The sequence below is a fragment of the Lissotriton helveticus genome, chromosome 8 (genome assembly GCF_964261635.1).
Source record: "Lissotriton helveticus chromosome 8, aLisHel1.1, whole genome shotgun sequence".
In the NCBI taxonomy this organism is placed as follows: Eukaryota; Metazoa; Chordata; class Amphibia; order Caudata; family Salamandridae; genus Lissotriton; species Lissotriton helveticus.
The window spans coordinates 1676843245-1676869712 of record NC_136069.1 but is presented as its reverse complement, the minus strand read 5'-3'; the positions used below and the strand labels follow the sequence as shown (position 1 = coordinate 1676869712).

General features: G+C 45.8%; 1 protein-coding gene across 1 annotated transcript in view; it reads right to left on the bottom strand.

Annotated features, from left to right (window-relative positions):
* Window positions 1-26468, bottom strand: part of LOC144774081 (transient receptor potential cation channel subfamily M member 2-like) — a 334005-nt gene that overhangs the window by 51408 nt on the left and 256129 nt on the right. Inside the window, exon 4 of the mRNA XM_078659108.1 lies at window positions 903-1091. Coding sequence (XP_078515234.1) covers window positions 903-1091 — 189 coding nt within the window. The remainder of the gene's footprint in view (window positions 1-902; window positions 1092-26468) is intronic.

Here is a 26468-nt window from a genome sequence, read left to right as displayed (position 1 = left end):
GCTCTGTCCCAGCCTCACGCTGAGTGACATTACTAGAGCGTTACACCGGCTCTGTACCAGGCCTCACACTGAGTGACAGTACCAAAGGGTAGCACCAGCTCTGTCCCAGCATCATGGTGAGTGACCGTACTAAAGCGTTACACTGGCTCTGTACCAGGCCTCATACTGAGTGACAGTACCAAAGCGTAACACCAGCTCTGTCCCAGCCTCACGCTGAGTGACAGTACTAAAGCGTTACACCGGCTCTATACCAAGCCTAACACTGAGTGACAGTACCAAAGCGTAACACCAGCTCGGCCCCAGCCTCACGCTGAATGACAGTACTAAATCGTTACACCGGCTCTGTACCAGGCCTCACACTGAGTGACAGTACCAAAGCGTAACACCAGCTCTGTCCCAGCCTCATGCTGAGTGACAATACTAAAACGTAACACCAGCTCTGTCCCAGCCTCACACTAAGTGACAGCACTAAAGCGTAACACCGGTTCTGAACCAGGCCTCACGCTGAGTGACAGTACCAAGGCGTAACACCAGCTCTGTCCCAGCCTCACGCTGAGTGACAGTACTAAAGCGTTACACCGGCTCTGTACCAAGCCTCACACTGAGTGACAGTACCAAAGCGTACCACCAGCTCTGTCCCAGTCTCACGCTGAATGACAGTACTAAATTGTTACACCGGCTCTGTACCAGGCCTCACACTGAGTGACAGTACCAAAGCGTAACACCAACTCTGTCCCAGCCTCACGCTGACTTGTGGAAGTAAAAGAAGCATCATCTCTGGCTATGGTGTCCTTTTGAGTGATAGAACTAAACTGTACTATCAGCCTCTAGAATGGCGTTCTTAGTGTGACGGACTATTGTCCATCCAGCAGTAGGGAAGGATGGGGGGCGGGTATACTCACCTTCTTAGTGCATGCATTGATCTCTTCAGCACTTAAGGAAGTTTCTGAGAGACTGGACAGATTCCCCGTCAGGGCGATTGTAGTTTTTGAAGGGTCCATATCAGCCACCTGAGCTATTACGTCAGCAACACGTCCTGAGCCCTCCACAATCACACATGGTGTTCCGTTGGTCATGGAGCTGTGAATAATCTGAAATGAAGCAAAAATGGCTTTTAGGAAGTGAGACACTGCAACTTGCACACAGGCTCCAAGCAAAAGACATGGTTTCAGCACTTACACTTGCCCCCAAAGCCTAATATTACCAAACATCAGAGGGGGCCCCTCATTTCCTCACACATCTTAGTCATTCCATGACAGGGTGGCACTACATTCTCTGCTCTTCCTGGCTATGACCAGCCTTCTCTTTCCATTCCTATCTAGAAACATCTACAGTAAGATCAACCCACAGAGAATGAGTCAGGAGAGCACCAGAACACAGCAAGGCTATGTGGGGTTACAACAGGTGACACTCTCCACTCACACAGCACAACATGACCCTTCTCCCTCGCACAGGACACTGGGCGACGTGTAGCAGCTGAGCACAGGATCATGTGCCCCAGGATAGCACAGGGAGCAGTTAATCATGGGAGTACAAGATCATATGCAGTGGTAGAGCTGCACATGGGGAGCACAGGGTACAGTGCAGCGGGAGTGCACAGCATGCAGTGCAGCAGGGGAGCACAGGGTACAGTGCAGTGCAGCAGAGGAGCACAGGGTGCAGTGCCGCAGGGGAGGAGAGGTTGCAGTGTCGCAGGGGAGCAGAGGGTGAAGTGCCACAGGGGAGCAGAGGGTGAAGTGCCACAGGGGAGCAGAGGGTTCAGTGCTGCAGGGGAGCAGAGGGTGCAGGGCAGCAGGGGAGCAGAGGGTGCAGGGGAGCAGAGGAGCAGACGGTGTTGGGCAGGAGGGGAGCACAGGGTACAGTGAAGCAGGGGAGCACAGGGTACAGTGCAGCAGGAGTGCACAGCATGCAGTGCAGCAGGGGAGCACACGGTCCAGTGCAGCAGGGGAGCACAGGGTACACTGCAGTGGGAGATCACAGGGTGCAGTGCAGCTAGAGAGCAAGGGGTGCAGTGCCGCAGGGGAGCAGAGGGTACAGTGCCGCAGGGGAGCAGAGGGTACAGGGCCACAGGGGAGCAGAGGGTGCAGTGCTACAGCGGAGCACAGGGTGCAGGGCAGCAGGGGAGCACAGGGTACAGTGCAGCAGGGGAGCACAGGGTACAGTGCAGCAGGGGAGCACATGGTCCAGTGCTACAGGGGAGCACAGGGTGCAGGGCAGCAAGGGAGCATTGAGTTCAGTGCCACAGGGGAGCAGAGGGTGCAGTGCCGCAGGGAAGCACAGGGTGCAGTGCAGCAGAGGAGCATAGGGTGCAGCGCAGAATGGGAGCACTTGGTGCAGTGCAGCATGGGAGCAGAGCGGCGGTGCTGCAGGGGAACACAGGGTGCAGTGTAGCAGGGGAGCACAGGAGGCAGTGCAGCAGGGGAGTACAGGGTGCAGTTTAGCAGGAGAGCACAGGGTGAAGTGCAGTAGGGGAACACCGAGTGCAGTGCAGCAGAGGAGCACAGTGTGAAGTACAGCAGTGAGAAAATGGTGCAGTGCAGCTGAGGAGCACAGGATCAGGTGCAACAAGTAGTTAAAAATGAAGTGCAGCAGGGGAGCACAGGGTGCAGTGCAGCATGGGAGCCCAGGGTAAAGTGCTATGCAATAACAATTGGTTCTGCGGGGATGGATATATTTTTTTCCCAAGAACATTAATTCATTCACAAATATTTAATGCAGGTCTAATGACTCAATCATGCCTTGGTACAAACCACAAATATAAGGCAACGACCCACAAGAATATGGAATTAGGGTATATTATTAATCAAATCTCATAAAGTGATGAAATTAATTATCCATCATAATGAAATACATAGTAGCACAGGACTGTTAGGAGACATAAACATTGAAAAACAAGAACTGGAGACATATACCACAATGAAAATGCATACAAATTATAGACTGAAAACATACACTATTACAATGATACATAAACAATTTGTTTTCAGGTGATGAAGCAAAGCTTCGCATTTGCGACTTGCTTTTGTCATGAACCTCGTTCATGTGTAACAACGTAATAATTTGTACGTCTTACTAACGTTTATTTTATGTTTAAAACGAGGTCCACGAAGCTTGCCTATGTGTTTTACTAAAACGACTTATTTGAGTCAATAAAAATGGCCGCTGCTTTGAAGTAAGTGTCTGCGCATGCGTCAGTCACACTCACGTGTCCTGATGTGTTTGCAGGTTTGGAGGGAAATAGTTGCGCATGCGTAATGCATAGCTTTGCCAGTAACGTGGTACTGCTCGTGCCACTGCTCTTGTACTCGTATATATGTAGCTAACATTTAGACTGCATAAGTATATTTCTTAGTGATAAGTTGAAAGTACAAACCCTGTGATGTGATTTCATAATGTTATTTCTATGTATTAATTTGTTCTCGCTTACTTTTCATGTACCGCGGGGAATGGGGGTCTGACTGAGCCGAAAGCCATCTTGGAGGGTACTTGTGCGCAGACTCGCCAGAAACAATCTTGGCATTGAATTGCTGCCAAAGAAGGTTGATACCAGAAGCCACCCTGGGAAGCAGCACCTTCGCCCCGCAGCATCGATATTGCTCTATTATGTTGCAAAAATGTATTCTTTGCCTGTATTCTGCGCAATTTTCTCATGGGAACCCCATTCTTGCTAGGCGGTGCCCTGAGATGTAAATAAGGCCTCCAAATAGTGTGTTCTGATTGGTGTGTTACCCAAATCCTATCTTAGGACCAATCCAAATTGAGGGATTCTGACACTTTGCAACATTGGGGGGTGGTACACCGTCCCCAAACTGTATATCTACCCTGGGTTCACCTAGGGAAATTGTCCGACTTGTCTGGTTTAGCTGACCTGTCACTGACCCATCATACTCAATAGGTGACTGAAGATACAGAGAGCTGCGGAGCACTCTGTCCGAAATTGACCATAGACTAAGGTTCTACTGAACCTTAAAGTGCTGGTGGAGCACTTTGCTGGGAGTTCGCTGACCCAATCGGGGTCTTGATCGATAGCTGCAGAGAGGGTGGAGCGCAGGCGTTGCTTCCGAACTGCGGGTGCTGGTCCTGTCCTGAGGGTTTGCTGTCCTGTCCTGAGGTCCTGTCCTGATTCCTAATCCGAGGGTATCCTGTCCTGTCCTGGGTGTCCATTCTGCACCTGCTGTCCTTTGAGGGGTATCCTTCCTTGAGGGTTTCCTGTCCTTAACTGACCCGTGGCCAGGGTTTGGTTTCCACACCAGTCTAGGTAAATATCGCTCTAAACTCTTGAAACTTGCACCTTTCTATTTTTCTGTCTTTTGCTTTAATAAAGACACACCTTTGCACATGTTGATTTTTCCATGCTTTTTGCCGCAATTATTGAAACGTAAAGTCATTTGCATATTATCATAACGTGTTCCCATGTTACCCTACCTTTTAGAAATCATATTTTGCATTGCAGTTTGTAATTTTCTGATATGGTCTAGAACGGCCTTACTTAAACTGTCTAAAGAACTATTGCCCTAAATGCATAGCGTTTTCTGTTGCATCTCATATTAGCATTTCCATGATTACCCTGACTTTATTTCTCTATAGTTATGCACTTTTCGTTATCTTGATTATCGATTGTCTTATTCTTGTAAATCTCATGCTAGAAGAAAACGAACTTTAGATAAAGATTTTAAAACTTCCAGTTGTCCGTGGTCATTTACAAAAGTATTGAATGTCATTTTGAGTTTGTATTTTGCTGCCTTTCCTTTACAGCTAGCTCCCTGATCCGTTGTGGTCATAGGTACCCGTGTCGGTGGATGGTAAGTCGGGTACGCTGAGTAATAACAGTAGGGAATTCACACAAATTGGTAGCAGCCCGTGAAGTCACCCGGTCAATGTATATTGTGAATTGAAATATATGGGCCCGAAGCCAGAAACGGCGAAATTATTGGTTGGGTGACCTCGCGCGCTCTATCAGTTTTTCTGGCTAGCAGAGGATGGTTAGGGACTAGTTGAAGGTTAGGCAGGATTAGTTAGGCTAGTTAAGTCGGTAGCTGCTAGTATATTAATGCTGCTATAAGAGCGGCCGTTCCGAGGGACCTGATCAATCTCTTGTGAATACGCTGCTTTGAAATTTATGAATTGTTTTATCATCGATATTCTTGTCCTTATATTGTTATATGTATTAATCCATGCGTTTGTAAACCGTCTCGTTCATTGTTGTCCGAACTCCCCGGGGAATTGAAAGGCAAGTGGTGAATAGAGTCCATTGCTTTGAGGTCGCAGGCTTAAGGAAAAGTTAGGTGCAGGTTAGGATAACCGGGAAGCACTAACTAGGGTTTTTCTGAATACGTGTGTGAATAAATGTCAGTAACGAGGTTCATTGGCAAAATTCCCATAGTGGCGTAACCTAGTAAGGGTCACATCGGAAGAGTAGCAGGTTCCTCGGAGCTTGGGTGAAAGCAGAGGGGTCCGCTGGGAAACCTTAGACTCGGATATATCCCGGAGAAGTGGATGAGTTTAGGGGAATAACAGGTTCACCGATGCTAGAGTGAAGGGTAGGCGGAAGAGATCTACCCGCAGCGCGTGAAAAGTAAATGGAAGTAGTTTACTTGCAGTAAAATAATTCTTTCTCTGTCTAGACACTTGAGCACTGTGGCGAATGTGTATTCGTTGTAAAATAACCAAGCACTAAGCACTTTAGAAAGAAAGAAAGTTTCCGTTACCTTGTGAAGGGAGGGAGTCAGCCACGAAGCGTCTCTGACGTCACTCCGAGCCGCGCTGGGATTGGTAGAAGCAGCGGGCGGGTAGCGGGGCTGGAATTGTAAAGGAGGGGTGAAGCGCCGGAGCGTGAGGACAGTCTCACGAAGGGGCCGCGCACCCATTGGCCGAAATTATTTGAACGCGTGCACCCCATTGGTCGCACGGAATTGCAAGACGCGTTCTGATTGGAGGTGACTTTGTAAATAGAGTTAAGCGTAGAAATCGTATGTGGCACTCGTATTGTCCAGAGACTAGACCCGATCCAAGAAGCCAAGGGTTTGAAAGGGATCAGTGGAAAGCCAAGAGATACGATATTATGTACGGAACTAAGAGAAAAATGTCCCTTGTAAAAAGGGTAAAGAATTATTTCAAAACGGACAAACCAATTAAATCCAGAGAGGGCGTTATTGTCCCGCCACCGAATACTCCCGCCTCATTCATGATGTTTGACCGAGGGTACAATACCTGTGTGTTGTTGGAAAATTGGGTGAAGTACACAAAAGATGACGGAATATTGGCTTTTCCATTAGACGGTACTTTCAATAGCAGGATTTTATTTAGTTTAAGAACCCGCATGAATGAATTGCATCCCAGACCGAGACTAACGCAGTATGAGGCATTAGAGGAATGGGAGATTGAGGCTTTTGAAAGAGAGAAACCCCGGTTGGACAAAGGTCTGACCAAGTGGTACCCAAGGCTGAAACAAGAGACCAGGGACAAGAGGATGAAACAGTGGAGACAGAGCATGATTGTTGAGGGTCTGTTTCCCATGATGCCAGCGGGTACCCCTTCTGCGGGAGAGAAAAAGACAGAAAAGAGTAAGCATTGGGGAGCGCTTGGGGAGTCAGACGATGAATTATTAGATGACATTTTTACGCGAAGCCCGCCCCCTTATAATGAGGGAGCCCGACCTTCTAGTACAGGCGAGAATCCCCAGCTTCCATCTATTAAGGAGGAGGACAGATCCCTAAGTAGGGGGGGAGGTGGCCAGGTACTGCCCTATTTTGAGAATCCCGGACCCGCGGAGGTACGAGATATATATCCTAGAATGCCCGTGAGCCCGGAGGAAAAATATTCCCGTGAAAGAGCCTTTTTCCCCAGACCTCTTTATGAAAACGAAGAAAAGCCATTAGGTTCAGGAATGCCCTTTTTGCAGCCTCCATATGGGGAAGAGCGCAGGTCATTTGGCACAGGAACTTTGTTCCCTAAACCAAATTATGGTGGAGGACCAAGTGAAACGCATCCTACTGCCCCGAGTTTTACCCCTCACCTGACCCCACAGATAATACCTGACCGAACCTTAGGAAGAGTACTAGATGAAAGGGAGCAAGAGGCCATAGCTAGACAGAGGACAGAAATAATTCAGAAAATCTCCCAGTTAAATGCCAGTCCTGAGGCTTTGACTATTCCGGTAACAATCGGACCAGTGGTTCCGTTGTATGGGAATAATCAAGGAAGTCCTAACCCTCCAGTTATGAACCCAATCATGGCACCGCCGAGGCAAGAGCCCCTACTGATAGACGATCAGTCCAGTGAGTGCGAGTCCGAAGTTGTGTTCTTGGACCTGCCAAACAAACAGAGCGGAAAGGGAGTGCAGAAGAGGCATAATCCTTTTAATGCGAAAGAAATTAAATTAGAATCAGCGTCAGGTACTAGGAGTGTTTCTTTGGTAACTCCGGAGGAAATTGAAAATTGGAGTCGTGAATTAGAAAAACAGACTCCGCAAACGAAACCTTTAGACCTCTACAAACTGAGGGTAGAAATAGAGGAATTAATGGCAGGAAATGTGGGATTAGACAGATTAAATACCTACTCTGAAGAAGAGTTGCTGTTTATGTGTAAAAGCCTTACCAGAAGTACCAGGGTGCTCCACGAAAAACTGACAGACACTGCAGCTAGTATGGGGGTAGATATTTCAAGATCCAAGCCCTTACAAAAGCCTTACAGAGCTGAATTCTCAGACAAGGATATAGAGAACTTGAATGTGTCAGGGAAAAAGTTGCAGATTAAAGAGTTGCTTGCAGTTTTGCAAAAATGGGGAGACGTGGAAAAATGGAGAAGCAGGTGGGCACGAAAGAAGGATGAGGCTCGATCCAGACAAGCGACCCCTGAGTTCCCTTTGAGAGAAGTAGACAAGCCCGAAACGTTATGCCCCATGCGTGAAGTGCCAGGTGGGAGGTATGTGCACGTTCCATGGTCCAGACAGGATATTGTGTCCTTTACTAACGATTTCCCGAAATTGCGCGAAAAGCCAGTTGACTGGTACCGGCAAGTGGAAAGGTTCGTAAAGGTGCAAAAATGCCTGTGGAAAGACCTGGATGGATTTTTCGACATTGTGGTCCCGGTAGATCTATGGACCGAGTGTAAAATAGCCATAGGCTGGCCTAGTGAGGAGTACCCGAGGGACATTAACACAGGGGAGCCGTCGATTGAAGTGATGAAAAAATACGAACAAGTAATGCTGCATTTGAAAAATAAGGTGCCCGCAAAGGAAACTGATTGGACCAGGATAGATAGGACCACGCAGGAGAGAGATGAGACAGTGCACTCCTATTATGAAAGGCTGTTGCAGGTGTTTAAAACATACAGTGGTATAGATAACATCGAGATGAAGGATATAACGCATTTCATTTACAGGTTTGTAAACGGTTTAAGGCCTGAAATTTGTCAGTGGATAAAAGATAACAACATTTGTTGGCACTCCAAAAAGATAGACGAGGTCCTGCGGTACGCAAAGTACTGCGAGGACGAGATGGCAGAAAAGAAAAAGGCTCTCAAGGAAAAGGTCATGTGGGCTCAAGTGAAGCTCGCAGAACAGCAGGAAAAACAGTTGAGTAATATGGTCAAAAACACTCAGAACCAAGGTCCTGGGGGTGGGGGAGGAGGTAATCCCCGGCCCAAAATGAGCAGGGAAGAGGCTATGAAGAAATTTCCCTGTCACCAGTGCGGAGAAATTGGACACTGGCGTAACGAGTGTCCTTATTTGCCTGGAGATAACCCCAAAACACCTGATTTAACTCCACAGACGCAGAAAGAAAGACCAAGAAAGACTCAACCACAGGTAAAAACGGTTCAGGTGCCCCGAGCTCCAAAGCAAGTACATAAGGGAAAAGGCACAGAGGGTGATGAGATAGAAGTCTGGGAAAGCAATGAGAACAGAAATGCAGCAACTTCGCAGTATTTGTTAAACGATACCTTCCTTTGTGATGACCAGTACTGACGGGGCCTGAGAGGGGAGGACGAGGAGTGCGTACTTGGCGCCTCCTTGCCGGTAGACCAGTCCGGACCATACATTGAAGGAAAGGTTGACGGAAATGATGTCACTTTTCTGTTGGACACTGGCGCTACCCATTCTACTGTGAGAACAGTGGACGTTCCAAACCTACCCCTCTCGGGAGAAGCCATCCAAGTAGTGGGTGTATCTAATCAATTGATTAGTACTCCTGTTACCAAGCCCATGGAGATCTCAATTGGAAACTTTAAGGAAATGCATAGATTTGTCGTTTGTGACACCAGTCCAGTGAACTTACTGGGACGAGATTTGCTGTGCAAAATGAACTGTACCATCTTTTGCACACCAAAGGGTGTTGAAATTCAGACCCCAGATGAAGACGGCATTTATAAATTAATGTTAATCAGACCTGACTCAGAAATTAAACGAATGACCATGCAGGATTTGCCCAAAGAACTCCAAGAAGCAGTGAAGCCAGAGGTATGGGACTTTACTGGGAAAGATGTAGGGTTAATGAAAAACGTGGACCCCATACAGATAGCAATCAAGGACAATGCAGTATACCCCAATACTAAACCCTACAGGATGAATGCAGAAGTGAGAGCTGGTGTCACTCTGGAAATACAGAAATTACTAGAGGGAAACATCATACAGGAAGTAATGAGTAGCCCATGCAACTCCCCGATTATGGGCATCAAGAAGCCTAGTGGCAAGTACAGAGTAGTGCAGGACCTACGAAAAGTCAACAAGATAGTAGTCCCCTGCTGCCCTATTGTCCCGAACCCAGCAGTGATTCTGTATCAGATTCCCTGGGATGCTGAGTGGTTCACTGTGATAGACCTATGTCATGCATTCTTTTCCATTCCCTTGCATCCAGATAGCAAATTTATTTTCTCATTTGCCTTCAATGGTCACGTGTATGTCTGGAACCGGGTCCCTCAAGGGTACACAGAGAGCCCCTCTATCTTTAATCAGATCTTGAAAAAATGTTTGGAAACTTTGGTCTTACCTGGGAACTCTGTCCTAGTGCAATACATAGACGACCTCTTGGTGGCGTCTAAAAGTCATAGGGATTGTGTGATCGACACCATTGCCCTACTGAATCACCTGAGTGAGAAGGGACATAAAGTGGCCCCTGACAAACTACAGTTTTGTGCAAAATCAGTGAAATATCTGGGGCACCAGATAGAGAAAGGTGTCAGGAAAGTGACATCAGAAAGAGTGAGAATAATTCAAAAGATGCAGTTACCCCGTACTCAGAAAGAGATCAGAATGTTCCTGGGAGTGATAGGATACTGCAGGCAGTGGATTCTGGGATTTGCAGTCCTAGCTAGGCCTTTGATAAAAATGACCAAGAGAGGAACACCAGATGTTGTAGAATGGGATGATGAAAGCTTAACAGCCTTCACCAAACTACGAGATTGTCTGTGTACAGCCCCTGCGTTGGGAATGCCAGACTATACTAAGGAATTTGCCCTATTCTGTGACACTCGCGATAATTGCGCGTTGTCAGTCCTAACTCAAGATCATGGCACAACGAGAAGGCCTGTGGCATATTTTTCTGCCACCCTGGATCCAGTGGCTGCTGGATTGCCAGGTTGTCTGAAAGCAGTAGCTGCTACCTGCGCAAGTATAGAGCAGAGTGAGTCCATTGTCATGGGACATCCTGTAACTGTGTATGTTCCACATGGAGTGGTAATTTTACTGACCAGAACGAAGACTCAGTATCTCACCCCTAGTCGGCTGACTAAATACGAGAGGATTCTTGTGGGTGCTGCAAATGTAAACATTGTTAGGTGCAGTATTCTGAACCCCGCCACTTTGCTCCCCGACCCAACGGATATGGAAGGTGGGGTGGATGATGAGCATGATTGCATTGATTTAACAGAATTCAATACCAAGCCACGCCCAGACATTAAAGAAACACCATTGCCTGAGCATGACAAGGAATTATTTGTGGATGGTTCATGTCTAAGACATGAACAAGGAGGCCTGAGTGCTGCCTATGCGGTAGTCTCCTTAACCAAAATTGAAGAAGCAGGTTATCTATTTGACGTAAAGTCTGCACAAGTAGCCGAATTGATCGCTATGATAAAAGCTTGCAAAATTGGGAAAAACCTACGCATAACAGTGTATACTGACAGTCAGTACTGTTATGGGGTTGTGCATGACTTTGGCCAGCTGTGGCTACAGAGGGAGTTCCTGACTTCATCAGGTACCCCTATTCGAAATGGAAAAGTGGTTCAAGACCTTTTAGAGGCAATCCAGTTACCAAAGGAACTGGCAGTGGTAAAATGTGTTGCTCATAAGAAGGGCATGGACACTGTATCACTGGGAAATGATTTTGCTGATCGAGTGGCCCAAAGGTGCGCCAGAGATTGGTATATCATAAATCCAAAACGAGGGGGGCCAGGAACCAGCTGCCAACTTCAAGTGTTTGAAGAAGTGCCTACATGGGATGAAGTGAAAGAGTGGCAGCAGGCGGCACCTTGGCAAGAGAGAGAGAAATGGAAGGAAGATGGGTGTAGACCAAGACGTGTGGATGGTGTCATCTTAGGTCCAACTGGTATGACTGTGTTACCTAGACACTTACTTAGCACTATGGCGAGATTGATACATGAAGGATCACACATTGGTAGGGACGCCAGGATTCTAGTGTTCCAACAGACTTGGTACAGTAAAAAGTTCAGGAAAGTAGCAGAGTCCCTCTGCCAGAGGTGCCTGCCATGTCAAAGGATGAACGCAGGGAAGAAAACTGTGGTAGAATTGGGAAAAATTGGGAGGTCAGGGGGTCCCTTTGTGAGAATCCAGGTTGATTTCATCACCATGCCCCGTTGTGAAGGGAAGCGATATGTCCTTGTCATGGTCTGTTTATTTTCAAAGTTGGTGGAAGCTTTCCCTACTCCCCAGAGTGACGCGCTGACCGTAGCCAAGTGTTTACTGAAAGAACTGATACCTAGGTTCGGGGTTCCAGTCACTATTGAATCAGATAGAGGCAAACATTTTCAGAATGAGGTGATTGACGAACTCTGTAAGGCCTTTGGAATCTCACAAAAGCTTCACTGTGCATACCGTCCAGAGGCTTCTGGAATAGTGGAACAAGTAAATGGAACTATCAAAAACAGACTAGCAAAACTGTGTGATGCATCTGGCATGACCTGGGTGAAGGCCCTGCCCTTGGTCCTGATGGGACTCCGAAGTGTTCCTGACCGCAAGACAGGCCTAAGTCCCCATGAAATCATTATGGGAAGAGTGATGAGACAAGCATGGGTGCCAGGAAGCAAACTGTTAAGTATTACTGATGATTTGGTGCTTGAATACTGCAAGAGATTGGGTGACCAAGTGCGTTCTATCTCTCGCCAGATCGGAGAAGACGCCATCCTCAATCCAACGACTCCTCTCCACAAACTGGTCCCGGGGGACTGGGTCAAGATAAAGAAGCATACTCGGAAGAGCTGCCTGGAGCCCAGGTGGGGAGAGAAGCGTCAGGTGATCCTGGTAACAACCACAGCAGTAAAGTGTGCAGGGGTTCCACGTTGGATCCACGCCAGCCACACCCAGAAGGTATTACCAGACGAAGAGCCTGAAGAAGAAGGGCGTCCAGCAGAGGACTCTGCAGGAGACAGACCGGAAGTAGCTGACGACGTACAGCCCAGTACCAGTCAAGCTGCAGGATCAGCAGACGTTGGCCCAGGAATAGTTGATAACGAACTACCAAGAGCTCCGCCTGCTGAAGGGGTCCAAGAAGCTGAGCCAGAAGTAGCTGAAGACGAGCTGCCGAGCATATGGCCAGAGGAGTGGATACCATTGATTGATCTCACTGAAGACCCCATTCGAACAAGTGAGCGACTTTGGGAAGGTAGAGAGTGGACTAGAGAGGAAAAGCAAGGCACAGGCGAAGAACCTCAGGATCTTGAGATTCACATCAAAACTGAGGAAGGAGAAGGTCAGACAGGGACAGAACAAGTGAATGATACAGAACAAGTGAATGATACAGAGCAAGTGATTGATACAGAACAAGTGAAGGATACAGAGCAAGTGATTGATACTCCTCCACTGACTCCTGATGTCGGGAAGGGACAGACTAGACATAGCGTAATAGTTCGAGCAGAAGAAAGTCCAGAGATCGAAGTGCTTGAACAGGATCAGATAGGATTAGAAGAACGTGTTCAGGAAACAGAAACAGAGACATTTGAAAAACAAACCAAAACCTGTCCTGAACAAGGCCAGATTAGTAACCAGGCAGAAGAAATAGATGCTAGCCCTGGAAACAGTCAGATAGAAGAGGGAGAAACTGAAGCAGAATTGCCACCAATTAATGAAAACAAGAGGGCAAGAGCAGAAAACGAAGTCCAAGTACCAACTAAAAGACTTAAGAAAAGAAAGCACATTGAGCCTGGATTTGTCAAGATATTGAGGCTAAGGATAAAAACAATAGAAGAAAAACGTGCAGAAGAAAGGAGAAGTGCTCGCATAGCTAAGCAACAAGAAGGTACCTCCAAAAGAAGGAGTGATCGAATAAAGAGACAAAACAAAAAGTACAAGTCACCTGAATGGACACTTGTGTTGGAAGAATTTGAAGATCTTGATCTAACTGACGAGAGCGACGGAGAACCCGTCCCTGAGTACTCTGCCGAAGAAGAAGACGAGCCACCGTGAATTTGCACAAAGTAAGCTACTCGTGTAAAGTCACAAAGAGGGGTCGAGAAACTTCTTCTGAGCCAAAATGTCTGATTCAAGCGTGAGTGGTAGACCTAGTCGCAGCTGTTGCAAAACTTGCTGCAAGGTATGTGTATGTAGTATAGTTGTCCTGATATTAGTTTGGATAGGACTAACAGTGTTTATTCCCTTTGCAGTGAGCAAAAATACTAATATTGCCCCTACTGAAATTGTAAATACTGACAGTGAGGAGCTGACAACACAGAGTGTAGCAAGACATGAGAGAGCACTGAGACAAACAAAACAAGACTTAGAAGCACCAGATGAGGGAGGACTACATTATCATGGAGTTAAGAACAGGACACATTTAAATGTTTTCGCAAACTTGTTAACACACTATGTAGAGACTATGGAAATTGAAGATTGCTATGTCTGCATGAAGCTACCTACCTCTGTAGCTGAAGGCGTGACATACCATCACTTGCCCTTGACATATGGAATCTCCTGTAGCATTTTAGCTAGCTTATTTTACAAAAGAGGACCGTTACAGTACTATTACTCTAACAATGACGTGATCTTTTCTGAACTTCCTATACGTGGGAACTTGAATCCTGTACATACCAAAAGTGACGTTACTCGCTATATGGGCGAATACTTTCTGACTATAGGTAATATCGACATAGGTGACGCACACAGAGATAACTTGACTTGTTCTTTGCGTGAGCAGGAAAAGATGTTCCTGAACATGGCAGAGAAAAGGAGAATTAAAATACAAAGAAAGGCAGATGACGAAAAACAGAAAAGGCCAAGATGGGCAGAGAACATGGAAGGCACCTCAACTGGTGGGGCGGGTCCTGCTCTGTTGCTGGATTTTGAAAAGAAAGGCAAGCTATGTCTTCACCGCGAGAAGACTAGCTATTATAATAACATTTTCATTGGTTCCAGTGAATGCGAACACAATTACAAGGTAATTGGAGGTTGGGGTTTCAAAAATGGGTCAGAGCCGGTGTTTCCTGGAATTTATTATATTTGTGGGGACAAGGCTTATTTCAAATTGCCGGATCACTGGTATGGAAGCTGCTATTTTGGCATTGTCTTCCCGAAGATATGTGGTATATAAATAAATAATACCGGGACTATTTTTGACTATATTAACAATAACAGATAGCTCAATAAATAAGAGGCAGGATCCGATGTGTCCGAGTCAAAAGGATTTATTCAGGCAAAAGGGAAGGGACTGGAATGGGACAGCCTGAAATAAAATAGGAAGGAAGGCAGCTGCAGCGCGCCTCATTACAGTTTAACATACATATATATAGTAAGACATTTCAATTACATTACATACAGTAGGCGTAACTTGTGACAAACGTAAGATAAGAACATAGGGGTGGAAAAAGAAGGCGTGTACAGGGCGTGCACTGAGACATGTGATGTGGACGTCACAGAAGTGTCATGAATGGGGCGGAAACATGGAGGGGGCTACCTGAGAGCAGCTGGGACCTTTAACCTAATGGTGCGCGCAAACGGGCAATGACGTGTTACCAGGGAGAACTGGGGGCTATGACTTCTGCACTAGAAGAGGAGACTAAAAGTCTGCGGTGTCAGGACGACATGTACCTATAGCATATCTGGTATCTGGTGTTTGGAGTACATGTTGATAGAATCCAAAAGTTATCAGGGCAAAGGCTACTCGACACTAAGGCTGGTGCAAGCATCTATTCTACATGTATTGCGTATGCTAGGAATCTTCTATGAATATTAATACAGTATTTCTCTTACATGGAGACAGAAAGACTAGACCATAGCTGAAACTGTTGATGCGGTTCAGTAGCTTAGGAATGCAGAGAAGGAGGGCTGGACTGATAACTAGAAGCATAACATACTCTTGGCAGACACGCAGGCAGAGCCAGGCCGGGCACTGCGCTGCGAGGCAGGAAGTAAGTGAAGGGTCAGGGATGCAGGTGGGGGCTGCATCGCTCCTTGAAGAGGGTTCAGGAGACTGGAGCTTGAATCTGGTGTCAGGGCCCTTTTGAGGCCTAGGAACGGGGACAATTCAATGGATTAACGTGCACACTGCGAAACGTGGCAACATAGGCCTAATACTCGTTGCTTCCACGAGAACTGGAAACTGGCATACTAGAGTAGAACACAACTATAATTGCGTCTTTAATCGATCATAGGGGGATACATGCATATCGATCATGCACATATAACATAGGATGGGGAACACGTAGGCACATATAACATGGCAAAATTCACTTTTCCACATTCCCTCCTTGTGCCCTACGTTTCCATCAGGAAACATCAATATTCATGATACCATCTATCTGTTCATATAGTATCATTTGCTCGTCTCGATTTGTCTTGGAGTGGGACTTAGGACTAGGAATACAAGAGGTAGCACACATGCCGCAAATCGCAGGGCCACATTGTAAACAGAGGCAGCAACTGAATATGATCATTACTGCTATACCTAGGAATGACAATACTTTCCATCCCCAGGCAGATATTATACTCCAGAGCCAACCGGACCATGTCCAGGTGCCTGGATTCTGGTGTAACTGATGGGCAATTTTATGAAGTCTGGTTATAGCTGAATAAACAGACGGCGCGTTATTAGGAATGAAAATGCAGCAACTAGATCCGATGACTCTACATGCTCCTCCTCTATCGGCCAGTATGACGTCAAGAACGAGACGATTTTGGAGCACAACAAAACGCATAGCAGATTGTTCTTCAGTTAAGTTACCTAGAGCGGAAGTAGTCTCATTCACTACTGCTTCAAGGGTTCTGGTTAACCTACGTATTAACTTACTATTCTGGACAGGACCTATAAAGAAAAAGAAACCTTTATTGAAGTCTTGATACTGTTCTAGAGCAGTTTCAGTTTGATCGACAATTGGGGACTCAGTCTCCCTTCTATGTCTAACGTGTACTAGATGTGTGTTTCTGTGATAATCAGATGGGGCTAGGAAAACTGGTGGCAGTAGGAAGGCAATATAACATGTTCCATCCCAATCGAGGGGCAGAAGAACATATGCGGTCTGACCACAAACAAAATAAGAATGACGTGAGGCTTTGAAAATAGATTTCCCACTGTCACTATACTCGACCACAGTAGTACAATCGCTATGTCCTACATGTGCGGAACCATTCTTTCTGACACATAATTCGCCTTTGACTGGTAGTACTGAAATAGCAGGCAAATCTGGAGTAGTATCGGACTGAACATTCAAGACCATGAAATTCGAGGAATAATTACCTAAATCATATACCTCATTTTCTAGATCTAACCCTGTTCTATGGGAAAGACCTTGCTTGTCTGGGAAACATGTTCGATTCAGAAGGGACATATCAGTTGAGGATGACGTTAACGTGGACCATGCTCCACACGAACCATTATGTGAAAACGGATAGGGAAAGAGTGGCAGAACTCCCTTCGGTGTCTGAAAAGGGGGGAGTCGACCACACACCCAACAATTAGTGGCATTGCTGGTCTGGTGTGAATAATGCAACATTCGGATAAAAGTATTATTACGCATAGCAAGACGATAGGATAACTCGTGAGGAGGCAGATCACTAAATGTGTGTTCTACTGTAACATTAGAAAACATATGTACATGTGAAATAGGAAAACATAAATGTAACGCATAACTTATGCATGTAACCATAAGACTCAGGAACAATAAAAAGAACAGAATGATGATACATCTCTTAGAGTTTTGACTAACTCTCTCACTGTGTGGGTCTATCTCATACATGTCAGGAACCTGTCTAACCGTTTCACCCGAGAGGGACTTAGACAATTAAACTGGCTGACTTACTAGACCTCAACTTGGATTTATACTCCTGCTGCGGAGTTTTCTCTAACAGGGGAATTTTAGATTCGTTGTCTGGGCAGTCCTTGAGAACGGGGCAGTCCTTGAGAAAAGTTTTAGTTTTAAGTCCATGAAATTTCTTGACGTGGCTCGCGTGTAGCCAGCCTTTTCGGTTTTCAATCTTCACTGCTGTCCGGGTGGTGAGAAGACCTAGACGGGGTTCCTTCCAGCGAGGCTCCAGCGGACTTGAACGATCAAAATTTCTTATAAGGACATAATCACCCGGAACGACTTCATGCAGTTTCACCTCGGTGTTGTCTGGAAAGGCGGCGGCAACCTGTGAACGACAAGATTGTAGTGCAGACATCAAGGAGGCAAGGTAATCTGTCAGCATATTACTGTCAACATCAGTTATGGTACGGGGTCTAGGTGTACCCCACATATTAGGGGGACGACCAAACACTATCTCGTACGGAGATAGACCTGAGCGGGAGTGAGCGACCATTCTCATATAAAAAAGGGCAACTGGCAGTGCTACTATCCAATCTACACCTTTCTCTGCACACACTTTTGCAATTCGGATTTTCAGAGTCTGGTTATGTCTCTCTACGAGACCGGCTGCTTCAGGATGGCGTACACAATGGAACTTCCACTGGTACCCTAACAGAAGGGAAACTTGTTTCATGAGCTCGGATGAGAATGGCTGGCCGTTATCTGAATACACGACCCTAGGTAATCCATAGCGGGGAAAGAACTCACGAACCAACTGCCTGGCAGTGGTCGCAGCTGTGTAATCTGGAACTGGATATGCTTCTGTCCACCTGGACAAAGCGCATACAACTACGAGGACATACTTGAAACCTCGACATCGCTCCATCTGAATGTAATCCATCTGGAGGACTTCAAAAGGGTGGTCAGGAGGATGGAATCCACCTTGTTCCACCGGGACACTTTTACCTGGATTGAACTGACAACATATCATACAGGTACGTACTTTCTGTTTGGCGGCTGCTCGTAAATGCTTGTTGAACCAAAAGTTCTGGATACTGTCTAACATGGCTTTTTCTCCTAAATGTGCTGGACTATGTGCGGTGTTAATAATGACTTGAACCATAGAGTCGGGGAGAAACCATGTGGCTTTTCCCTTCGTCAACCATCCTTGATCTGTCTGGTCTCCTCCTTGTTCGGACCATTTCTTGATTTCATCGGGAGTAGCATGTAACTGTATATCTATGACATCTTGTGTAGGGTCCTTAACTGTCATACAAGTAGTCTGTTCTGGAATGTGTGTCAGTGTCGTGTTAACTGGAATGTCTGGAGTCTGAGCTGTGAGCTTGGCTGTTCGATCTGCTAGATCGTTACCTTGGGAAATGATGTCAGTGACTTTCGTATGTGCCTTGCACTTCATGATAGCGATAGCTGTCGGTAAATGTATTGCATCTAACAGAGCTTGAATGAGGAGACCATGCTGAATCTTGGTTCCATGAGAAGTCATAAAACCTCTTTCCTGCCAGAGCACTCCAAAGTCGTGTACGACTCCGAATGCATAACGTGAATCTGTGTATATATTTACTTTCAGGTTCTTGGCACGTATGCAGGCTTGGGTCAGAGCGACAAGCTCTGCTGCTTGAGCAGACAGGGTGTCTATACGATGTGTTTCTATAACTTCGGTTTCAGTAGTCACTGCATACGCGGCTACTAGTTCTCCTGTACTTGTTCTCATACATGAACCATCCACATAAAGTGTCAGGTCGGGATCAGGTAATGCAATGTCTGTCAAGTCTTGTCTTGGCTTTGTCATGGTGTTAACAACTTCCACACAGTCATGTGTGGCAGGATTTGAAGTAACTGACGGTAACAGTGTGGCTGGATTTAAAATGTTGCAGCGTCTGATTTCTATGTGTGGCTGAAACAGTGTCAGTTCATAACCTGTTAAACGTGCAATAGTCAAGTGCTGAGTCTGTGTTCGGTTTAAAAGAACTTCCACGGAGTGTGGAACTTGTACTGTCAGGGAGTGTCCTAACACTATGGAATCACTTTGTCTGATAGCTAGAGCTGTGGCTGCAACTGACTTGAGGCACGCAGGCAGAGCCTGGGCCACTGGATCTAATGTGCTAGAAAAATAAGCACAGGGCTTGTATTGTCCTGCTTGATCTTGTGTGAGAACAGATAATGCAGTACCATCACGTTCTGTAACGAAAAGTGTAAAAGGCTTACTGTAGTTCGGTGTTGCTAGAACAGGTGCATTACATAAAGCTTTCTTTAACTCATTAAAAACAAGTGTATGTTCCTGGGTCCAAGGGAGGACAGTCGATGTTGCTGCCTCCTGTGTCGTTAACTGTATCAGTGGCTTGGCTAGATATGCGTACTGAGGAATCCATTGTCTGCAGTAAGAAGTGAGGCCGATAAAAGCTCGTACCTCCTTCTGTGTCTTGGGCTGTGGAAGATGTGCTATTAACTGGATACGGTCAGGTGTCAACTGCCTACCCCTCTTGGACAGTAAGTGTCCTAAGTAGACCACTTGCTGGACACAGAATTGCAATTTGGAAGGGGACACCTTGTGCCCCATCTCGGCCAGAAAATACAGAACTGTAAGTGATGCACGCTCGCAGTCACGTTCAGAACGGGCTGTGATCAGTAGATCATCGACATACTGGAGCAGGGCAGTGTCAGCTGGCATGTGAATATTGTCTAGTTGTCTCTTAAGTGCTTGACTGTAAATGCTAGGACTTTCTGTGAAACCTTGAGGTGCTCGTGTGAATTTATAGCTTCTTCCATTTAAACAGAATCCGAAAAGGAACTGGCTGTCTGGATGAATGGGGACACTGAAAAATGCATTCTTGAGATCGATAACTGTAAAGAACGTAGCTTCGGAATCAATGGCTGTCAATAGGGAAGAAATATCTGGGACCACTGGGTACTGTGGTATAATACATTTATTAAGTTCTCGAAGGTCAATCACTAATCAATAAACTGGAGGTGCATTTGGATCAGTACGTTTCAGGACTGGAATGATAGGAGAATTACATACATTGGAGTCAGTTTCTACAACCACTCCTTGAACAATAAGCTCGTCAATAATTTTGGATAAGGCTGCTACAGCCTCAGGTGGCAATTTGTACTGTCGGATTCGTGGTAAAACAACACCTTGCTTTAGAGTCACACGATGGGGTTTGATATGCATACAACCTACATCAGTTGGACCTTGCGCCCATAAATGCTGTGGTACATTCAATAATCTTGGATCAAAATCACGTAATACATAATGACCTTTGAAATCACGTAGGAACAGACGGACCCCTTCTGGGGAGCAGCATATGACTGCTCCTAATTCTTTCAGTGTTTTAATGCCTAACAAATTTTCTGGACAAGATTTCGTGAGTAATAGATCTGTAGTTCGGGACAATGGACCAACTTCTAGAGTAACTGGTTTCGATATTTCATTAACAATGGGCTTTCCTGAAAATCCAAGGGAAACATTTCTAGAGCCTGAGAGTGGAGCCCCTGGAACCTCGTCATGACTGATGGTAGTCCTACTTGCCCCTGTATCAATCAGAAACTTTCTGTCTTTCCCTAATACTTGACTGTGTACATAGGGACCCTCTTGATCTACAGGTATCTCGATGAGAGGCAAGCCTACCTCCCTCTCTAGGCTATTTCATGAATATGGTTGATAATCTGGATACTCTGACTGTGCATACTGGTACATCTGCTGTGTAACATGCTGTGTTGCAGCTATAGGCTGCGGTACTGTAACTGACTGTTGTGCATTCTGTGGTGGCTGGGAAGTCTGTGGGACTTGTTCTTGTCTAGGCGGACGTGGTCTCTCTTTAGTTTTACCAGTAGCTATGTTGTGTTTCAGAACTGCACATTCGTTTATAAAATGACCTGGCTGTTTACAGTAATTGCATGTCCCTTTAACGGGAACTGCAAGATGACTGGCTTGATTCGGACCCCTCTTCTGACTGTCTTGTGGAACAGACTGTGCAACTAATACTTTCATTTTCGTGTCTTTCATACGTCTCCTTTCGTGTTCCTGCTCTTCCCTGATTCTGTTCTGGTGGTACTGGAGCATCTGGAGCATCTGTGACGGAGTGTTAGCTTGCCAGGTACTTTCGACTTTCAGGACTCGATTTTTAACTTGTGGACTTGAATTCTCGACTAGTTTAGTAACAAAAAGATGAGGGTACGATTCACTACTTGTTTTTAGACCACTATTAATAATAAAACATTTCTCAAATCTAGAATAAAAATCACTAGTGTCTTCGTCTTGTTTCTGTTTACAGGCTGAGATGGCATCCCAATCTTCCTTTTTCGTGGCTAGTAATCTTGGCAAAACTTGTATCAATAACTCGGGCAATTCTTTAGCTTTATCCCCAAGACCGGTACCTGGTACTCGTGAATTATCTTCAGCTTCTAGAGTTGTCCAATCTATCTTTTTCTCTCCCACCTCCCATTCTTTTTCTTTGAGTTTTTCATATATGCCCGCAGGCAACAGGACCTTTAGCATTTTAATGATATCAGGATACGTGTATTCTCCCATACGGAGCATGTCCTTTAATTCACGGTGGAACCCTGCTGGATCTTTATCATGACAGGGAATTAACTTTTTCATTTCTAAGAGTTCCATCTTTGTGATAGGGGTGTAAACAAATACTCGTTCTAGACCACCACCCTCTTTCTTGACTGGATGTACTTCTCGTAACGGATTCTGTCTGTCTATGTAGAATGATTTACTTTCTGGGGGTGAGACGTGAACAAAATGCAGATTCAGAAACGTTCGGTATTTGTGGCGTTGTTCTAATATGACACTAATTAAATCAGTACCTAGACCTTTCCATCTGTACTGTAGTAACTCGTTTAATACATCATGTAGAGGACCTGGATCAGAATGTTGTTCCTCATACAGTGTAATGAGGTGCTGGATCATATACATACCCACCAGTCGTTGCTCGGCTGGGGGCAATTTCAGAAACATTTGGGCCACTATTTCGTCTGGAAAAGTGGTAGAATCAGTAGTCCACCGGACTACTGATCGGGCTAGTTCTTGTTCATGCATGGTACTAAGCTCACTATAACCTATTCGTGATTTCAGAATGTGATCGGTAGCTTGGAATACTTGCTCAAGAGAACACTGTTCTGGTGCTGGAAGAGGAACAGCTTTCTTGTAATCTAGGCGTGAATGTCGGTCGGAAAGTCTAGTTCTACCTACATACGCTATTCTGGAGGGATTCTCGCTGTCTACCTCTTCAGTAGAAGAGTCATACTCTTTCTCGGTTGCTTGTTTTGCTTCTCGTTTCTCGTGTATAGTTATGATTTCCCTACGAATTTTCTTGTACATACTCTCTATACAACCTTGTGTCTTGTGTTTTCCATCGGCTATATTGTCACTCCACCTGGTCAGGACTTTCAATTCCTCTTGATCTTTTTCTGGATAATCTTGCTCTCTTATTAAACAGTTAATCAAAAACTTTAAAATCATGAGCTGAGTCTCGACTTTTCTTTGAACCATGGCTTCGTGAATACTTCCTGGATTCACTCCTGTACGGATAAAACGATATATTCTGTCTAGATGTTCTTTCATATCGGGCAGGGTGATCAAAAAGCTGGAAACCCGTCTTAAACGTACTGAATATAAGATCATGTGATTTTCACCTGGGACTGGATCATATATACAGTCAGTAAGAAGTTGCTTGAGATCTGCGTATGTAGACACCTTTGGCGTACGCTGTAACGCTAGGTCATGTAGCGTCAGACGTCTGGGTTGAGGCGGGGTACGAGGAGAACCTCCCCCCGCGGCTCCTAAACTAGAATCGTCGGTGAATACTGTACGTGCTGGTAGAGTGACTGGCAAAGCGGGTACATGTACTATGGGCTGGGCCGGGGGTGCTGTAACAGGTACTGTAACATTAACTGGACCCACGAGACCAGCGGCAGGAGGAACAGGAATTACATTATTAACGGGAGCAGGCGGGACAGGATTTGCATATGCTGGTACTGTGTCGTCCAAATAGGACGAAAGAAAAATATCAGCTGCGGTCGGTTTATGACGTAGCTTAGTCGGGACCAATGGCGGCGGTAAATTACAGGGTGCTTCCGGGATTGCTTTTGGCAAGCCCTCGGCAAGAAGAGGATACATGCCTTTAATAAGGGCATTTCTCTGTCTGTCTGACTGTTCTGCTCTAACTCGTTCACCTTCTTCGATTAATTCCCTTTCTTGGGCTCTTTCTGAGGATTCCCTACTTAATTCTGTTTTTCTGAATTCTTTTTCGGTTCTTTTATGAGATTCTTTGCGCCATAACTCGATGGCATCTTTCTGGGACTGTCTGGCTTTCTTTTTCCATAATGCTTCTTCTACTCGCATGATGCACTCGGCATCCCATGTACCTGATACGGGCCATCTATATTTCTCTTCTAGTTCCTTAGTATAGTCCACCCATAAGTCTAGATATATTATGACATCTAAGCCATGCTTGTGATACATAAAATGTCCTGGACTGTCCCTAGGAGGGACAGGAACTGCTTCTTCGAGTAACTCTTTTCTGGTCTTCAACTGACGTAATTTCGAGAACAGAGGCATTTCGGTAATACACTTGAAACACAATACACAATAATCACAATAATAAAATAGCGAACAAAGCACTCATACCACGACATAAAAATACATGAATAACAGTTCGAACAGAAATACTACCTGATACACTGAAAACAGAACACATGAACTTCTCGAGAACGAAACTTACTAGAATTACTGGATGCACTGCTAAAACAGTACAGAACATACCGGTCCCATAAAGAGACACGTCGGACCCGTATCCACCTAGGTGAATACTTCGTAATGGATCTGTGTACCCAAACCCAACGGACCAGGAACAAACTAATGATCCTGTCTAGATACTTCCCCCGCAACGGTACTCACCGGGAAGCAGAAACTGGAAGGCCTCGGACTGGACTGGACTGCTACGACGTCGGACTACGAACTTCGGAAACTTCGGTTACAGGTGGGCCTCCGGATACTTCGGACCTTGCACTCTCGGCTTGGGCTCTGGTCGGGACGAACCGCATTCCACACCGCTTCGTCTGGATGTCGAACCGCAGTCTCCGTCTCCTTCGTGGGCCTGAGGGAGACTTGAAGCAGAAATATCTGCACGTGCACGGTATTGTTCCGTCACGGCTGCAGAGGGTCAGGGGACCGGCGTTGCATCGCCAGCGCGTGAGGAAGGGGCTCGTTCCTGTTCGGGCGCCATTATGTGGTATATAAATAAATAATACCGGGACTATTTTTGACTATATTAACAATAACAGATAGCTCAATAAATAAGAGGCAGGACCCGATGTGTCCGAGTCAAAAGGATTTATTCAGGCAAAAGGGAAGGAACTGGAACGGGACAGCCTGAAATAAAATAGGAAGGAAGGCAGCTGCAGCGCGCCTCATTACAGTTTAACATACATATATATAGTAAGACATTTCAATTACATTACATACAGTAGGCGTAACTTGTGACAAACGTAAGATAAGAACATAGGGGTGGAAAAAGAAGGCGTGTACAGGGCGTGCACTGAGACATGTGATGTGGACGTCACAGAAGTGTCATGAATGGGGCGGAAACATGGAGGGGGCTACCTGAGAGCAGCTGGGACCTTTAACCTAGTGGTGCGCGCAAACGGGCAATGACGTGTTACCAGGGAGAACTGGGGGCTATGACTTCTGCACTAGAAGAGGAGACTAAAAGTCTGCGGTGTCAGGACGACATGTACCTATAGCATATCTGGTATCTGGTGTTTGGAGTACATGTTGATAGAATCCAAAAGTTATCAGGGCAAAGGCTACTCGACACTAAGGCTGGTGCAAGCATCTATTCTACATGTATTGCGTATGCTAGGAATCTTCTATGAATATTAATACAGTATTTCTCTTACATGGAGACAGAAAGACTAGACCATAGCTGAAACTGTTGATGCGGTTCAGTAGCTTAGGAATGCAGAGAAGGAGGGCTGGACTGATAACTAGAAGCATAACATACTCTTGGCAGACACGCAGGCAGAGCCAGGCCGGGCACTGCGCTGCGAGGCAGGAAGTAAGTGAAGGGTCAGGGATGCAGGTGGGGGCTGCATCGCTCCTTGAAGAGGGTTCAGGAGACTGGAGCTTGAATCTGGTGTCAGGGCCCTTTTGAGGCCTAGGAACGGGGACAATTCAATGGATTAACGTGCACACTGCGAAACGTGGCAACATAGGCCTAATACTCGTTGCTTCCACGAGAACTGGAAACTGGCATACTAGAGTTGGACACAACTATAATTGCGTCTTTAATCGATCATAGGGGGATACATGCATATCGATCATGCACATATAACATAGGATGGGGAACACGTAGGCACATATAACATGGCAAAATTCACTTTTCCACAGATATACCATGTGAATGGAGTTGCTGGAAGCAATGAAAATACTAATGGCTTAGTGCGTAGTAAAAGAGAAAGCGTAGGTGAAATAATGGGTAGTATTTTCAGTGCACTGATACCTGGAGTGGGAGTGGTTCTGAACAGAATTTGCAAATTGTCCACTATAGTGGATGTGTTGTCTACTGACACAGCTCATGGATTTCTGCTGGTCAATACCGAAATGGTTGCGATCAGATCAATGGTTTTGCAGAACAGACTTGCTCTTGATACCTTATTAGCGAAAGAGAGCGGAGTCTGCCGGATGTTGAAGGCGCAACATTGTTGCACTTATATTCCGGACAAAAGTGTACAGCTCAAAAGATACGTGAAAAACATTACTAATTTGGAAAGGGAACTTAAACCACTCGAGGTTGACAGTGCCTGGAAGAGACTGGTAGATGGTCTCTCAAATGTAGGTCATTGGCTTGCTAGCGTAGGTAAAAGCTTATTGTTCAAGGTACTGATGCCAATTGGAATTATAGGTCTCATCCTATTCTTCATATTTGTCTGTTGCAAATGTCGTAAGCACACCAGAAAGCATCAAGTGAATGCAAGAGGGGTGAAACGAAGTG